Source organism: Ovis canadensis, chromosome 11 (genome assembly GCF_042477335.2).
Source record: "Ovis canadensis isolate MfBH-ARS-UI-01 breed Bighorn chromosome 11, ARS-UI_OviCan_v2, whole genome shotgun sequence".
Taxonomy (NCBI): Eukaryota; Metazoa; Chordata; class Mammalia; order Artiodactyla; family Bovidae; genus Ovis; species Ovis canadensis.
In genome coordinates this window covers 31,971,088-31,988,856 of record NC_091255.1, presented here as the reverse complement: position 1 = coordinate 31,988,856, position 17,769 = coordinate 31,971,088, and the positions used below count along the sequence as shown (strand labels likewise).

Genomic DNA, 17,769 nt, shown 5'->3' with positions numbered 1-17,769 from the left:
ATACTTTGTAGGTTCTGTGTTGTGACTTTGCCTCCTTGCTAAAGTTTGCTTACCTGTGTCTATTTTTAGCCCCCAAATCAATACTTGTGGTACTTTTGTGGTCATTCACAGACATGTGCAAAATGGGAAAAAATTGGAATCACCCGGTGTGTGTGTTCCCTGCTGTCTTTTCTTTTTCTTTTCCCTGCTGTCTCCTTTCAGCTCACACACTGTAAACAAGTGTTCTTTTCATGGTCTGCTTACTACCACTTTTGTTGTTGTTGCAATTCTGTGCTTTTTCTTGGTGATTTTGCTGTTTTTAATGGCCCCTAAACATAGTACTTGAGTACTAGTGTTCCTAAGTACAAGAAGGCTGTGATGTGCCTAACAGAAAATACGTGTGTCAGATAAATTTTCTTCAGACATATTATAGTCCTTTGGCCATGAGTTCAGTGTTGAGTCAGTAATGCATGTTAAATAAGGTGTCTTTAAACAGAGATACTTAAAATAGGATATGTATTGATTGGGTGATGAAAATGTGATCAGAGGCTTGAAGCTACCTAACCCTGTATTTCTCTTAGGAGTCAGTGGTTCAGTAGGCACTAATTCAGTGTTTGTGGTGACTTTACTGCTAATGAGAACCAACTGTATATGAAGTAACCTAGTTACCAAGACTTTAAAAGGAAGAAAATCCTGCTGTTGATTAAACTGTACCATCTTTTTAATTTCAGTACATGGAACTGTGCTACAAATAGTCAAATCTCCTTTGTGCTAAGTCAGTCAGTCATTTCCAACTCTGCGACCCCACCAACTAGTCTGCCAGGCTCCATAGGATTATCCTGACCAAAATATTGGAGTGGGTTGCCATTTCCTCCCTCAGGAGATCTTCCGACCCAGGGGTCGAACCCTTGTCTCCTGTGTTTGCTGTATTGCAGGCAGATTCTTAACCACTGAGCCACTGGGGAAGCCCCTTCAAGTTATATAAGTACCATGAGACTGATGGGGCACCCTGACTTAAACAGTGTATCCAAGTAGAGCTTTTACTTTTATTTCTGTGCTTACTGTCTACATAAAAGGCAGTTGACAGTTCTTTTTTTTTTTTTTTTGGCATTAAAGAGACTTTATGTCTCTCTTTGGAAGAAATAGACTTTTCTTTTTTTAAAGTTATTTATTTATAATTGAAGGATAATTGCCTTAAAGTATTATGTTGGTTTCTGCCATATATCAGATGAGCCTGCCATTGGTAAACAAATGTCCCCGCTCTTGGACCTCCCTCCTATTCCATCCCACCCCTCTAGTTTGTCACAGAGCCCCAGTTTGAGCTCCCTGAGTCATGCAGCAAATTTACACTGGCTGTCTAAGAAATCGGCTTTTCTTACTAGTGTTAAATATATCATAAGGGGAGATGTTGATATATATATTAAATATTTATTTATTCGACTGCACTGGGTCTTAGCTACAGCTCACAGGATCTTCAATTTTTTTTTTTTTTCAGTCTTCGATCTTTGTTGTGGCCTGTGGGTCTTCTGCTATGGCATGTGAACTCTTAGTTGCAGTTCATTGCAGCATGTGGTATCTAGTTCTCTGACCAGAGATCGAACCTGAGCCCATGGTCATTGGGAGTGTGGAGTTTTAGCCACTAGACCACCAAGGAAGTCCCTTAGTATATTATTAATGAGATTTTTAGTTATCCATTCCTGTATTACAAATTACCCCCAAATCTGGCAGTTTAGGCAGTAAACATTTATTATCTCATTATTCATGTGGGTCAGGAATTTGGGTGTGGCCTAGCCAGGTGATTCTGGTTCAGAGTCTTTCATAAGGTTGTAGTCTGAAAGATTGGGGATAGAGATTTGCTTCCAAGATGGCTCGCTTACGTGGCTGTAGGCAGGAAGCTTTAGTTCACTGCCTTGTGGATCTCTCCTCAGGACTACTTAAGCATCCTTGGAGCATGTCAGCTGGCTTCTCATGGAGCAAGTTGTTTAAGTGATAGGGCAAGGAGGAAGCCATATTGCTTCTTATGACCTAGCCTCAGAAGTGATACCTTTTTACTTTTATCATATTCTTTTCAATAAAAGCAAGCCATTGAGTGAAGCTGCTCTCAAGGAAAGGGAAATCAAACACCACCTCTTGAAGGGACTAGTGCTGAAGAATTTGTGGATATATTTGAAAACTGTCACAGTGTTAATAGTAGTTAAGTCTCTCTTTTTTATTCCTAGTGGTTAAAGTACCACAGAAGACACTCCTGATGGATGCTCTTAAAGAAGAGTCTGAGATAATTTATGACTTTTGCATGTGCAACCCTCCCTTTTTTGCCAATCAGTTGGAAGCCAAGGTAAAATATCTTCTCCTTTAAAGTAGCTGAATATTTATCTAAGTTTTCCTTGTTTGCAAAGATAAGAGCAACATTTCTTTTGGAAGCTGTATCAGTTAGGATGCTTCTGGTATCAAGCACCTGAAAATCTAATTCAGATTGACTTTCCAAAAAGGTTTATTGGCTTATGTTTCTGAGAAATCCAGCAATAGCATGACCTTCAGGAACAGTTTGATCAAGGAGCTCATCATAATATCAAGGCTGAGACTTTTTTCGAGTTCCCTTTGGCTCTGATCTGACCCTTGGTTGGTTCTCTTCTCAAGTTGGTTTACTTGTGGCAGAGTAATGTATGGGGAGGGGGAGAGGGTGAGGAGGAAACTCTTTTCTTTCTTAAACCATTGAACATTTGGATTTCTTCTGACTGGACCAACTTAGGTTACAGTCTACTCCTGCATTGGGCTTTTTGGCCTAAAGAAAGATCACTGTTTTTACAGCCAGCTATCATTTGATAGTAAACAAATGGCTGATTTAGTGTTCCAACTTGAAATGAGTATATTGATTTTATGAAATAAAATATATTTGCTCATGAAAATGGCTAAAAACAGCTCATATATTGGCTTAAAACAGCTTATACATTGGCTGAAAATAGCTAAGCTGTTGAAAATCAATAAAATATTATTGATTTAACCTAATTTTTCCTCATCTAAAGAAAAGTTAATAGAAATATTAGAGGAAACAAGAGATGGTATGTATGCTTAAAACTTTGAGAGAATGAATTATTTTTAGAATCACTTAGATGCTCTAAAATACCATTTACATACCTCATAACAAAATAAATTCCACATGGATCACATTTGAGTTAGAGGTAAGGTGGACAGAAATTTATTAGCAATGGCACATTCCAGATTGGAGCATGAAGTCAAGCAGGATTTAGGGAATTAAATTTTGGCTCTTGATGCAAATAGATTTAAGAACTAAAATAGTCACATCCTAGAGTACATTTTTAAGAAAAATGTTGAGATATTCTATATATATGTAAAAATACACAGGCCATAAGTATAAGCTGGATTTTCCAAAGTGAATGTTCTTGTAGAACGAGCTTCCAGGTGAAGAAATAGACTATTACTGGCACCAGAATTAAATATCTTTTTGCATCAGCTTTACTGAAATGTAATTTTCATGCCATCAGTTCACCTACTTAAAGGGTAGACTTTTATTATTTTTAGTATATTCACCAGAGAAGGCAATGGCACCCCACTCCAGTACTCTTGCCTGGAAGATCCCATGAACGGAGGAGCCTGGTAGGCTGCAGTCCATGGGGTCGCTAAGAGTCGGACAACTGAGCGACTTCACTTTCACTTTCATGCATTGGAGAAGGAAATGGCAACCCACTCCAGTGTTCTTGCCTGGAGAATCCCAGGAATGGGGGAGCCTGGTGGGCTGCTGTCCATGGAGTCGCACAGAGTCGGACACGACTGAAGTGACATAGCAGCAGCAGCAGCAGCAGTATATTCACAGAGTTGTGCAACCATTACCCAATTAATTTTAGAACATTTTCATCATTCCCTCCCCCCAAAAAAGCCCCACCTCCATTAACAGTTACTCTTGGTTCCCTTGCAGCCCCCTTAGTCCTAGTCTGCTTTCTGTTTCTGGAGTTGCCTGTTTTGAACATTTCATTACAATGGAATTATAAAATCTGTGGTCTGTTGTAGCTAACTTCTTTCACTAAACATAGTATGTTTTCAGGGATCACCCATATCGTGCCATGTATTAGTTTCTTTCTATTGCCGAATAAATATTCCATTGTATGGAAATACCCTTTTTATCAAGCCATTCGTTCATGAATGGACATTTGGGTTTTAGGCACTCTTTGGCTATTATGAACAAAGCTGCTGCAAGTATTCTTGTACAAGTGTTTGCATGAACATGTTTTCACTTCTCGTAGGTATATACCTAGGAGCGGAATTACTAGGTCATCTGGTAACTGTGTGTTTAATTGTTTGAGGAACTGCCAGAATGTTTTCCACAGTGGCTGCACCATTTTTGATTATAACTAGTGTGTGGGACTTCCAGTTTGTCCACATCTTTGTCAGCACTTGTTGTTATCTTCTTGGTTACAGCTATCCTAGGAGGAATGGAGTGGTAGCTCATTGTGGTTTGAATGTGCATATCCCTGATGGCTAATGATATTGAACATCTTTTCACGTACTTTTTGATCATTTGTGTATCTTCTTTGGATAAAGGTCTGTTCAGATCCTTTGCCCAGTTGAATTAGCCTATTTTTCTTCTGACTATTTTAAGAATTCTTTATTCTGTATGCAAGTCCCTTGGAGTGGGTATAGCCTTTCCCTTCTCCAGGGAATCATCCCAACCCAGGGATCGAATCCAGGTCTCCCACATTGGAGGCAGATTCTTTACCACCTGAGCCACAAGGGAAGCCCAAGAATACTGGAGTGGGTAGCCTATACCTTCTCCAGCAGATCTTCCTGACCCAGGAATTGAACCAGGGTCTCCTGCATTGCAGGTGGATTCTTTACCAACTGAGCTATCAGGGAAGCCCCTTAATAGGTATATTATTTGCAAAAATTCTCTCCCATTCTGTGGGTTGTCTTTGTACTTTCTTGGCAGTGTCTTTTGCAGCTTGGAAGTTTTTGCTTTCTTTTTTTTACTTTTATCAGTTTATCTGGTTTTTGTTGTTGCTTATGCTTTTGGTATCATAGCTAAGAAGCATATTTACTCCTATGTTTTCTTTTTTATTGTTTTAACTATTTATATTTAAATCTTTGTTCTACTAGGATTTTTAAAAAAATATGATGTGAAGTAGGAGTGGATTAAATATTTAAAATTTAAAAGTGAAACTGTACTAGAAGAAATCAAAATTCAATGTTTTTATAGTCTTTGGGTGGAATATTTTCAGTATATAATACCAAGACAGAAAATGTAAAGAAAAAGTGACAGAATTGTTACATAAAAAAGTACAATGTTAGTATGTTTAATCACAAAGATGGAAGCTAAAGACCCTTTAAGAAAGGAATATTAACATGAATGTAGTTGTTTCAAATGCTGTGGTTATATGATTTTTTAAATCCTAAGCCTAGCATAGTACTTGGAAATTGAAATTATGTCTAAGTATTCTTACTTAGAACTAGGTTACAGAGACCTGGTCTTAAGGTGTAAAAATTTTTCACCAGAGTTTTTGTTGTTGTTGTTGTTAAGGGAGTAAATTCTCGAAATCCTCGAAGACCCCCACCCAGTTCTGTAAATACAGGAGGAATCACAGAGATCATGGCAGAAGGAGGTGAACTAGAGTTTGTTAAAAGGATCATCCATGACAGTTTACAGCTTAAAAAAAGATTAAGGTAAGTTGGTAAGAATATTTTCCCGTGTGTAATTCAGAAAGAAACCATGTCACTTGGAGGAAATGAATCACTGTGGTCTGAAGAATTAACAGATAAAAATGGAATTGGTTGAAGGTCCTACAGTCTGCAGAGACCCTGTTTCTGAGGGTGTTGTCATGCCTCTAATTGATTTGTGTTTCCCATAATCATGGGTACTACATGGATAGAAAGGAGGAAAATACCATATGATTGTGCTGCTCCCATTAGTGTGGTCCTGTGATGGAGCAAAACTGACTCAAATATGGCTTTTGATTAGAAAACAGATGGGTTCAGCTCTGTCCTGTGAACCAGAATAAATTTGTTGCCCAGTCCTCGAAGCAATTTATGTTCTTGGAATCAGTCTCCCAAACAGTGACAGATGTGAGGACATTGAGCTGTCAGGAACTTAATGAAGGGAAACTGAGATCCCTAACCAGTTCCAGAGGACAGTTAAGGCTACTCCTTTTTAAAAGCTAATTATTTCGGACAACACACCTGTCATTAAGCAACGTAAGGTACTCAGAGAGAGCTGTTTGTCTTGCTTGACTTATCACCCTGCCAAGTGTTGTTGAAATGATGGATAATGTGCTGGTTCAAACTGAAAGGACTTTCAGCCCTGGGATTTAGCTTTGTGACATAAGAATTTTTTGAAATTGTGGTAAAATACGCATAATGTAAAATTTGCCTTTGTAACCATTTTATTAAGTGTACAGTTCAGTAGCATTAGGTACATTCATATAGTTGTGCTGCTAACCTCCAGAACTTTCTTTTTGTAAAACTAAAAAACTAAACAAAAAATTCTGTACCTATTAACAACTACTCCCTATTCTCTCTCTTCCCATAGTGGTTCCCCTGGCAACCACTACTTTTCTGTCTCTCTGAATTTGACTGTTCTAGGTACCTCATATAAATGGAATCATATATGATTTATGACTGGCATCTTTTACTTAGCATCATGTCATCGATATGCATCCATCTTATAGCAGGTTTCAGAATTTCCTTCCTTTTTAGGGCTGAATAATATTAATATTCTTTTATGTGTATATACTACATTTTGTTTATCCATTCATCTGTTGATGGACACTTGGGTTACTTCCATGTTTTGGCTGTTGTGGATAATGTTGCTAGGAACATGAATGTGCAAATATTTCCTAAGACCTGACTTTCAATTCAGAACTAGAATTCCTAATTTTGGACTTACAGGCATTTAAAGTTGTTTATTTTAGTAGAAGGCCAATTCCAAAGTCAACACATACCCTGATTTGTTAAATGTGATTTTATTTAAACATGGAAGGCAATTGGATGATCTGCCTCTCAGAAAATTGACACAATATTAAAGCCAAAGGTTAATATATTTTTACCTTAATCGATTTCTTTAATGCTACATTAGGGTGTGAGGAAGAAAGAGACTTAAATTATACTGGGTATGAAGAAGAGTGTGAGCAAGTAAATTAAACTGGGAGAAAGTAACAGCACTGAAACTCATGACAGCAGGTAAACAGGGCCTCGTGGCCACTTCAGTGTCTGTCAGCTTTTGAGGGAACTGGAGCCACTCAGGAAAATGGGGAAGGTCATTTTCAGGGGCCTTTTAATCAGTAAATTTCTATTATTTCCAAAGTTCCATTTGACCTACAAAAAGTATGTTGTAAAGGAACACCATTCTAAGGGAGAGAAATTGGTCAATATATTCCAAGTCTGCCTGTACCTGGCTCTGTGGCTGCCCTCAGATTGAATGAAAGGTGAATGTTTGCTGCGAAGGGTAAATTGCTAGTGCCAGATGATTCGATAGCATCGCCAACTCAGTGGACGTGAGTTTGAGCAAGCTCCGAGAGATGGTGAAGGACAGGGAAGCCTGGTATGCTGCAGTCCATGGGGTTGCAAAGAGTCAGACATGACTGAGGGACTGAAAACACCAAATTATGTTTCTAAAGAGTCAACCATTTCAAGATTGGTGTCATATGTGGGAAAAGTTACCAGGTACAGTACACTTAAAGAAAGGGTTTCAGCAGTCTTGTCTGCTCTGTTAGGACTCAGGCAGGTTCAGAGGGAAGATAAAAGGAAGAAAGGTATCAGTTCATGTCCTCTTGCTTATATTTATTGTTGACATAAAGTTTATACCACTGTGCAACTCTCAAATTTTAAATTGCTGTGGAAACTGCATATTTTGAAGCTATGAAAAAAGGAGAGATTAAAAATAAGTATTTAAACTCCACCATCTTCTTCTTAACCCTCTTCTTGTTCCCAAAGAAGTGCAGAAATTAAGCCAAATGTGTAACATTGCAGGGTGAAATAAGCTGTACTTGTTGGACTGACCTTCAGTGGTGGCTCTCCAGGTGCCTCACCTGAGCCATGCTCGGCAGCAACTGCAGTTTTATATCTGAAGGAATTTTGCAGCTGGGAGGCCCTTGGGAGAGAAGGTTATCCAGCCTCTTAGATGTACAAGTTAGAAATGTGGGCTCTAGATCTTCTAATTCTGCTCTCGTCCCCTTTCCACCACCCCACGCAGCCGCTGTAGCCCACCCTGCAGTTAGACTTCTAAGTGCACAGCCTTTTCTTTACTGTTGAGGTATAATTGACATATTGTCATTATTAGACAGCCTTTTTATCGTTGATGAAGATTTACAAGTGCTTGTCATCTTTGCCTTTCATTCTTTGTGCCTGTGACTTGAGCTTACTTAATAGCATTTTCCTTTTTAGAGACTCACTTACCTAACCTAAATAAATCAGCAGACTTTATCAAACTCCTCATGGCCTGGGTGCCACTCTTATTACTGACTATAACTGACACCCTTTATGGCAGTGATTCTCTGATTTTTCCAGGAACCAGAGCTACGAAGTTCCAACTTAGTGCTGGTTTAACTCCCCATTTTTGCTTTTTCCTTTCCATCCGCTGCCCTCTGCCATATGGTGGGGACTTCTTGGATGTGGGTAAAATCCACATATCTGGTGATCATCACCAGGTGCTGGGTAATAAATTTAACAATCTGGGCCTTTTGGAATGTGGTTCTTTGAATTTTAAAAGTTGTTTTCTCATTGATAAAGTGAAATAATGATAGCTACATTATGCCTCATGGGGTAGTCATATAATTAAATAAATATATATCTGATGTAACTAATAATAATAGTAAATAATAATAATGAATAGTAAATAGGGTAATTTTAACTCTTGTCCTTTTTAGTGACCCAGCAGATTTAACTGCTGTGGTCTGCTATATTGAAAGGAAACATTAAAAATACTTTGTTACTTTATTCTAATGTGGAGCCAGCCTCCTTTTCTGGTTTTAAAAACTAGATGCTAGTATAGTTACAAGGTTCTATACCTGGTAGTTGCAAGGAACAGCTGTAAATTTCATAGCTGACCTTGTAGTTAATTTTCCAACTGATAGACTGTTTGGTTCTACTGTAAACTTTCTACACACTTGCCTTTATAAAAGTGTAAGCCACTTCATTTTCCTTATCTGTAAGCTGAGAAATACCTTTTATGGTATTAAATGTTAAAAGAACAGGGAGACAGCTCAAGCAAAATATGGGACAATATAGTGCAAGGTTAGGGTGAATAATGATGATAGTGGATTATAACACATTGAATAAGGTAAACAAATGAAGTACATAAGGGATAAAGGGAAAGCTCTTTATTACATTAGAATGCCAACTAATAAATGTAGAAAGAATAATCAAGTTAAAAAAATCACCATTTTGCAATCATTATAGTAATTGATTCATGGAGGAGTCGACAATGGAGAATTTGTAGAGAAGGTATTTTTCATAGTTTCAAAATATTTCCCTAATCACAAAGCATTTCTCAATGACAAAGAAATACATAGTAACTTTATAGTGGAGAGATTGAGGGTTACTACCTTGACCAGATGATCACAGCATCTCTTTATTCTTCCGGCCCAAAATGTTTAACCTGAATCTGACTAAGGATAATTTCAGACATACCAAACTTGAGAGATTTTGTAAGACAATTTTTGAAAAATATTAAGGTCATGAATGTTTAAAAAAAAAAAAAACAGACCGCAGAACTGTTCCAGATTGAAAGAGACTAAAGAGACTTGACACGTAAATGAAATGCATGATCCTAGATTGGATCTTATATCAGGGGAGAAAATTGACATGAAGGACGTTACTGGGATAATTGGCGAAGTTTGAGTATGGACCATATTCCAGATAATAGTACTATATGAGTGTTACATTTTCATAATTTGATCGTTGTTCTGTGGTTATAAGAGAGAATGCCCTTGTTTTTAAAATGTACATGCCAAAATATTTAAGGTTCGGGGCATGATAGTGTCTGTAGCTAACTCTCAAATGGTTTAGAAAAAACACACACAGCAAGCAAATGGGGGAAAGTGCAGTGAATCGAGGTGAACAGTATGCTGGAATTATTTGCACTAATCTTGCAGTTCCTGTACGTTTGAAATAATTTCAAAATAATTTTTCTGGAAACCTGCTGTCCCAAAAGAATTACTAAATGCTGTAATGAGTGGAGTGCTGCTTTCATCATTAAAATAGTATAATGGGTTCAAAGTCTCTTGGGTAGCTAGATATCCTTTTCTTTCTTTTTTTTTTTTTGCTACTTACATTTTGATTAGTTGTCACAAGATGCCTGTTGAGAGTAGTTAGGATCTAATGGGCAGACATGTTTTTAAAAAGTGAAGCTAAGGAAGAGTTTGCATGCCACAACTAAAGATCCTGTGAGCTGCAACTGAGACTTGACACAGCCAAATAAATGATTTTTTAAGTGAAGCTAAGGGACTTCCTAGCAGGCCAGTGGTTAAGATATCACGCTTCTACTCACTGCAGAGGGTGCAGGTTTGATCCCTGGTTGGGGATGTTCCTCATGCCACACCATGCAGCCTGAATGGAAAAAGAAAAGATTCATGATACAGTATTTAGGTTACAGTTCAGTTCAGTTCAGTCACTCAGTCGTGTCTGACTCTTTGTGACCCCATTGACTGCAGCATGCCAGGCTTCTCTATTACCAACTCCCAGAGCTTGCTCAGACTATGTTCATTGAGTCAGTGATGCCATCCAACCATCTCATTCTCTCTTGTCCTCTTTTCCTCCTGCCTTCAGTCTTTCCCAGCATCAGGGTCTTTTCTAATGAGTCAGTTCTTCGCATCAGGTGGCCAAAGTATTGGAGTTTCAGCTTTAGCATCAGTCCTTCCAGTGAATATTCAGAATTGATTTCCTTCAAGACTGATTGGTTTGATCTCCTTCCAGTCCAAGGGACTCTCAAGAAATCTTCTCCAACACCACACTTCAAAAGCATCAATTCTTCGGCGCTCAGCTTTCTTTATAGTCCAACTCTTATATCCATACATGGCTACTGGAAAAACCATAGCTTTGACTAGACGGATCTTTGTTGGCAAAGTCTCTGCTTTTTAATATGCTGTCTAGGTTTGTCATAGCTTTTCTTCCAAGGAACAAGCATCTTTTAATTTCATGGCTGCAGTCACCATCTGCATTGACTTTGGAGCCAAGAAAATAAAATCTGTCACTGTTTCCATTGTTTGCCCATGTATTTGCCATTTACTGATAGGACCACCTGCCATGATCTTTGTTTTTTGAATGTTGAGTTTTAAGCCAACTTATTTACTCTTTTTCACTTTCATCAAGAGGCTCTTCAGTTCTTCGCTTTCTGCCATAAGGGTGGTGTCATCTGTGTATCTGTTTCAGTTCAGTCGCTCAGTCGTGTCCAACTCTGCGACCCCATGATTCACAGCACGCCAGGCCTCCCTGTCCATCACCAACTCCCAGAGTTCACTCAAACTCATGTCCATCGAGTCAGTGATGCCATCCAGCCATCTCATCCTCTGTTGGCCCCTTCTCCTCCTGCCCCCAATCCCTCCCAGCATCAGAGTCTTTTCCAATGAGTCAACTCTTCGATGAGGTGGCCAAAGTATTGGAGTTTCAGCTTCAGCATCAGTCCTTCCAGTGAACACCCAGGACTGATCTCCTTTAGGATGGATTGGTTGGATCTTCTTGCAGTCCAAGGGACTCTCAAGAGTCTTCTCCAACACCACAGTTCAAAAGCATCAGTTCTTTGGCGCTTAGCTTTCTTTATAGTCCAACTCTCACATCCATACATGGCCACTGGAAAAGCCATAGCTTTGACTAGACAGACCTTTGTTGGCAAAGTAATGTCTCTGCTTTTGAATATGCTATCTAGGTTGGTCATAACTTTCCTTCCAAGGAGTAAGCGTCTTTTAATTTCATAGCCGCAATCACCATCTGCAGTGATTTTGGAGCTCCAAAAAATAAAGTCTGACACTGTTTCCCCATCTATTTCCCATTAAGTGATGGGACCAGATGCCATGATTTTCGTTTTCTGAATGTTGAGCTTTAAGCCGACTTTTTCACTCTCCTGTTTCACTTTCATCAAGAGGCTTTTTTTAGTTCCTCTTCACTTTCTGCCATAAGGGTGGTATCGTCTGCATATCTGAGGTTATTGATATTTCTCCTGGCAATCTTGATTCCAGCTTATGCTTCTTGCAGCCCAATGTTTCTCATGATGTACTTGCATATAAGTTAAATAAGCGGGGTGACAGTATACAGCCTTGCTGTACTCCTTTCCTGATTTGGAACTAGTCTGTTGTTCCATGTCCAGTTCTAACTGTTGCTTCTTGACCTGCATATGAATTTCTCAGAGGCAGGTCAGGTGGTGTGGTATTTCCTTCTCTTTCAGAATTTTCCACAGTTTATTGTGATCCACACAGTCAAAAGCTTTGGTGTAATCAGTAAAGCAGAAGTAGATTTTTTTTCTGGAACTCTCTTGCTTTTTCTATGATCCAACAGATGTTGGCAATTTCATCTCTAGTTCCTTTGCCTTTTCTAAATCCAGCTTGAACATCTGGAAATTCTCAGTTCACATTTTGTTGAAGCCTGGCTTGGAGAGTTTTGAGCATTACTTTATTAGTGTATAAAAGTTGTATGGTAGTTTAAGCATTCTTTAGCATTGCCTTCCTTTGGGATTAGGGTGAAAACTGACCTTTTCCAGTCCTGTGGCCACTGCTGAATTTTCCATATTTGCTGGTGTATTGAGTGCAGCACTTTCACAGCATCATCTTTCAGGATTTGAAATAGCTCAACTGGAATTCCATCACCTCCACTAGCTTTGTTTGTAGTGATGGTTCCTAAGGCCCACTTGACTTCGCATTCCAGGATGTCTGGCTCTAGGTGAGTGATCACACCGTTGTGGTTATCTGGGTGGGTCATTAGGATCTTTTTTATAAAGTTCTTCTGTGTATTCTTGTATTCGTAGTGGAGAGTTCTGACAAAGCGTGGTCCGCTGGAGAAGGGAATGGCAAACCACTTCAGTATTCTTGCCTTGAGAACCCCATTTAAGTTACAGTAAGGGTTAAAAGAAATATGAATTCTGCCAAGGTTATATTAAGTACCAATGACATATTACAAGCCTTGTCAAATGTGTTAGTTGCTCAGTCATGTCTGACTCTGCGGCCCCAAAGATTATAGCCTGCCGGGTTTCTCTGTCTATGGAATTCTCCAGGCAGGAATACTGGAGTGGGTTGCCATTCCCTTGTCCAGGGATCTTCCCAACCCAGGGATCGAACCTGCGTCTCCTGTGTCTCCTGCATTGGTAGGCAGATTCTTTACCATCTGAGTCACCAGGGAAGTTCTATGAAGTTCTTGCTTCCTTTCATCACCTGAGGAGGTTTGTAACATCTTTCTTTTCTCTCTGCTGTTGAACTTGTCTTGGCTTCTGGTGATTCTCATCTCATGTCTCAAGGACACGGATGCAACTAGAGAGTACTTCAGCTAAGTGGAGTAAGTCAGAAAGACAAACACCGAATGATATCTCTTATATGTGAAACCTAAAATATGGCGTAGACGAACCTACTTAGGGAACAGAAACAGACTCACAGACACAGAGAGCAGGACAGTGGTAGTCATGGGGCAGGAGGGTGGAAGAGGAATGGAGTCGGAGTTTCGGGGTAGTAGATGCCAACTATTACAAAGCGGATAAACAGCAAAATACCACTGTATAGCACAGGACACTATAGTCAGTATCCTGGGATAAACCACAATGAAAATAATATAAAAAAAGAATATATATGTATATAACTGTCACTTTGCTGTACTGCAGAAATTAAGACATTGTAAATCAACTATACTTCAATGAAAAAAATTTTTTAATCTGTTCAGGAATGCTAATTTTAAAGGAAAGGTGTTAATCAACTTATTTTATACTGTTACTGTGTAAGCACGAATTGCTTTTAACTTCTCCATCTTACTCCTAACTTACGAAAGGCTTTTAATTCTGCTTAATGATTTCTCCATTTATACACTGCCTTCTTAAAGGGACCATATTTTTTTTCTTCCAAACCTTGTAAAGCTGCCAAATGAAATAGATTAGGCTCTAAGTAAATTTATCCAGGTTTGTTTAAAGTAGTTTAGGTAGAACAACTATTTATTTGTGTTTTCAAATCTGGAAGAGGATTGATGATATAAAAATAAGGATTGTTACCTGTTCTTGAACCCATAAACAATAAAAACAAAGTACTGATTAATGTATACTACTTCTAAAGCAGTATAATAGTATTTATCATGCTTTTATAATTAAGATTTTCATTTATATTACTTAATGTAAGATGAACCATATGAAATTGCCAATCTTCAACCATTTTCAACTTATAAAAATGGCAAAAAAAAAAGAACAATTTATAAGTTTAACCTGGCATGTGATTTTAGAGGCTCTTAAATCCACCTGAGTTTTAGTGACTATAAATTCACCTTCACAGTAGATACTTGCAGAGAAGGCAATGGCAACCTACTCCAGTACTCTTGCCTGGAAAATCCCATGGACAGAGGAGCCTGGTAGGCTGCAGTCCATGGGGTCGCGAAGAGTTGGACACGACTGAGCGACTTCACTTTCACTTTTCACTTCCATGCATTGGAGAAGGAAATGGCAACCCACTCCAGTGTTCTTGCCTGGAGAATCCCAGGGACGGCAGAGCCTGGTGGGCTGCCATCTCTGGGGTCGCAGAGAGTCGTACATGACTGAAGTGACTTAGCAGCAGCAGCAGCAATAGCTACTTTGCATATAAACAAGTAAATGTTGAGTGTGTATCCCCTTAGTCTGAAATTTCTCTTTAAAAATAATGTGCAGTTGGATGAACTTCAAATGACACAGGAATAATTATGATGCTTGGTGAAAAAAGGAGGATACAGATTATGTATTGCTAGTGTAACTAAGCTGTGTTATAAAGCCAGAACTATGCAAAGCATTACTGCATTGTTTACTAGTATTTATGTCTGAAGATACAAGCTAGATCATATTTAAGTTTGTATATTTAAGTAAGCTTTATTGAGGTATAACTTGCATATGGTTACTTTCTCCAATTCAAGTGTATGATTTGTTGCATCTTGACAAATGTATACATCACCACCACCATAGTCAAGATATAAAACATTTCCGTCACTATGAAAAAGTTCCCTAGTGGCTCTTTGCAGTCTCTTCCTACCCTATCTAACCTCTAGTCATCACTGGTTTTTCTATCACAGTAGTTTTGCCTGTTCTAGACTTTTAAATAAATGGATTTTTGTGTCTAGCTTTGTATTGTAAATGTTTTTAATTTTCTATGTATTATGAGGTTTTGACTGTTCTCGCTAGGGGAGATTGCCCCTCCCTGGGCTCACCGATTCTTAGATACAGCAAAGGACCCAGCCTGAGTGAGCCTTGGATCTGCAAGGCAGAGAGATCCCTACTCTATCTGCCCCCTCAGCCCAGGAAGCCATCTTCCTTTGCTTGATCATCCCAGGGCCAGATGCTAGGTGCCTGGGGACCCTTTCACAGCCCAGAGCCCTTGGAGGTTATTCACATTAGCTGATCCTAAACTGTACCCCATGCCTTGTCTTGCCTGTCCTGAGAAAACCCCAATAGAGGCCGTGGCCTAAGCACTCCCTTCACTCCTGTTTGCCTCCTGACCACCCTAGTGTCTTCTTCATGTGACCCTGCATGGCGATTTCTGCTTGTCTCTAGGATTTGTTAGTACAGTAAACTTTTTTCCTGAGGCTGTTTCCTCATTACTGTAAATGACCCAATGCAAAACAGGCTCTCATGTAACATGCATTGTATCCATAGTGTCTCCCTTTGTATTGCTTAGTATGCCATTGTGTGAATCTACCAGAATTGGTTAATCCACTCACCAGTTGATGGATGTTTGGACCCTTTTCAGGTTTTGGCTAGTATGGATAACACCGCTGTGAACATTTGCAAACAAGTCTGCGTGGACTTAAGTTTTCCTCTATCTTCAGTAAATACCTGGGAATAGGATTCCTGAGTCAGGTTGCCAGGCTGTTCTCAAGTGGCTGTACTGTTTCCCATTCTCACTAGCCATGTATGAGAGTTCCAGCTGACTCCATTTGATGTTGCCATTACTTTAAAATGTATCCATTCTATTGGTTTTATAGTGATACCTTGTTTTAGTTTTAAGTTGCATTTTCCTGATGACCAGTGATGTGGGGCATCTTTGCGTGTGCTTGTTGGTCATTCTTGTCTCTCTCTCTCTTTTGTGTTAGACTTTTATATATATATATATATATATATAATGGATTCTAGTTGATTTACAATGTTGTGTTAATTTCAGGTGTACATGGTTTATTTCTTAGAGTAGTTTAAGGTACAGCAAAATTGAGGGGAAATTACAGAGTTCCCATTTACTCCTGCCCCTATACCTCCCCAACACTCAGTATCCCTCACCAGAGTGGGACATTTGTTAAAATTGATGAGCCTACTTCGACACTTTGTTACCACCCAGAGTCCATTGTTTACATTTGGATTTATCCTGGTGGTGTATATTCTGTGAGTTTGGACACATGTATATTTACATTTATGCATCATTATAATATACATAATATTTCTACTGCCTTAAAAAATCCTCTGTGCTCTACCTGTTCACCATCTCTCCCAACTACTGATCTTTTACCATCTCTATAGTTTTGCCTTTTCCAGATGCTGTATAGTTGGAATTGCACACTATGTAGCATTTTTAGATTGGCTTCTTTACCTTAGGAATGTGTGTATGTTTTCTCCATGTCTTTTCATGGCTTAACAGCTTATTTCTTTTTAGTGCCAAATAAAAGGCAGTGGCACCCCACTCCAGTACTCTTGCCTGGAAAATCCCATGGACAGAGGAGCCTGGTAGGCTGCAGTCCATGGGGTCACTGAGAGTTGGACTGAGCGACTTCACTTTCACTTTTCACTTTCATGCATTGGAGAAGGAAGTGGCAGCCCACTCCAGTGTTCTTGCCTGGAGAATCCCAGGGACAGGGGAGCCTGGTGGGCTCCCGTCTATTGGGTCGCACAGAGTTGGACACGACTGAAGCGACTTAGCAGCAGCAGCAATATTACATTGTCTGAACATACCATAGTTTATTTATCCATTCACCTGCTGAAGGGCATCTTGATTGCTTCCAAGTTTTGACAGTTATGAACAAAGCTGCTATAGACATCAGTGTGCATATATTTGTGCGGACGTAAGTTTTCAGCTTCTTTGAGTAAATGCCAAGCAGCACGATTGCTGGATCACATGGTAAGAGTATATTTGGAAGTGGCTTGACCTTTTTCGTCTTTGAACTGACAGAATGAGAGTTCCTGTTGCCCTGCATGCTCACCAGCATTTGGTGTTGTCGTGTCCTGGATTTTTGCCATTCTGATAGGTGTGTAGGGGTGTCTTGTTAGTTTCTGTTTCCTTGATGACATATGATATGGAGCGTCTTTTCAAATGCCTGTTTGTCATCTGTATTTCTTCTTCGATGGGTATCTTGTTAGGGTCTTTGGCTCATTTTAATCAGATTGGTTGTTTTCATATTGTTGATTTATAAGTGTTCTTTGTATATTTCAGATAACAGATAGGTGTTCTGTATTTTCTCCCAGTCTGTGACTTGTCTTTTCACGCTCTTGACATATCTTTCACAAAGTTTAATGACGTCGAGATTGCCAATTATTTCTTTCATGGATCCTCCCTTTGGTGTTCGTATCTAAATCATTGTTACTGCCAAATCCAAGGTCATCTAGATTTTCTCTTATATTATTGTCTAGGTTTTATGTTTTACATTTAGGTCTGTGATCCA

At 39.1% G+C, this 17,769-nt stretch overlaps 1 protein-coding gene across 1 annotated transcript in view; it reads left to right on the top strand.

Moving 5' to 3' along the window:
* The window catches only part of METTL16 (methyltransferase 16, RNA N6-adenosine), a 60,980-nt gene that overhangs the window by 26,568 nt on the left and 16,643 nt on the right, over positions 1 to 17,769 (top strand). The window contains exons 5-6 of the mRNA XM_069603123.1: positions 2,199 to 2,314; positions 5,510 to 5,652. Coding sequence (XP_069459224.1) covers positions 2,199 to 2,314; positions 5,510 to 5,652 — 259 coding nt within the window. The remainder of the gene's footprint in view (positions 1 to 2,198; positions 2,315 to 5,509; positions 5,653 to 17,769) is intronic.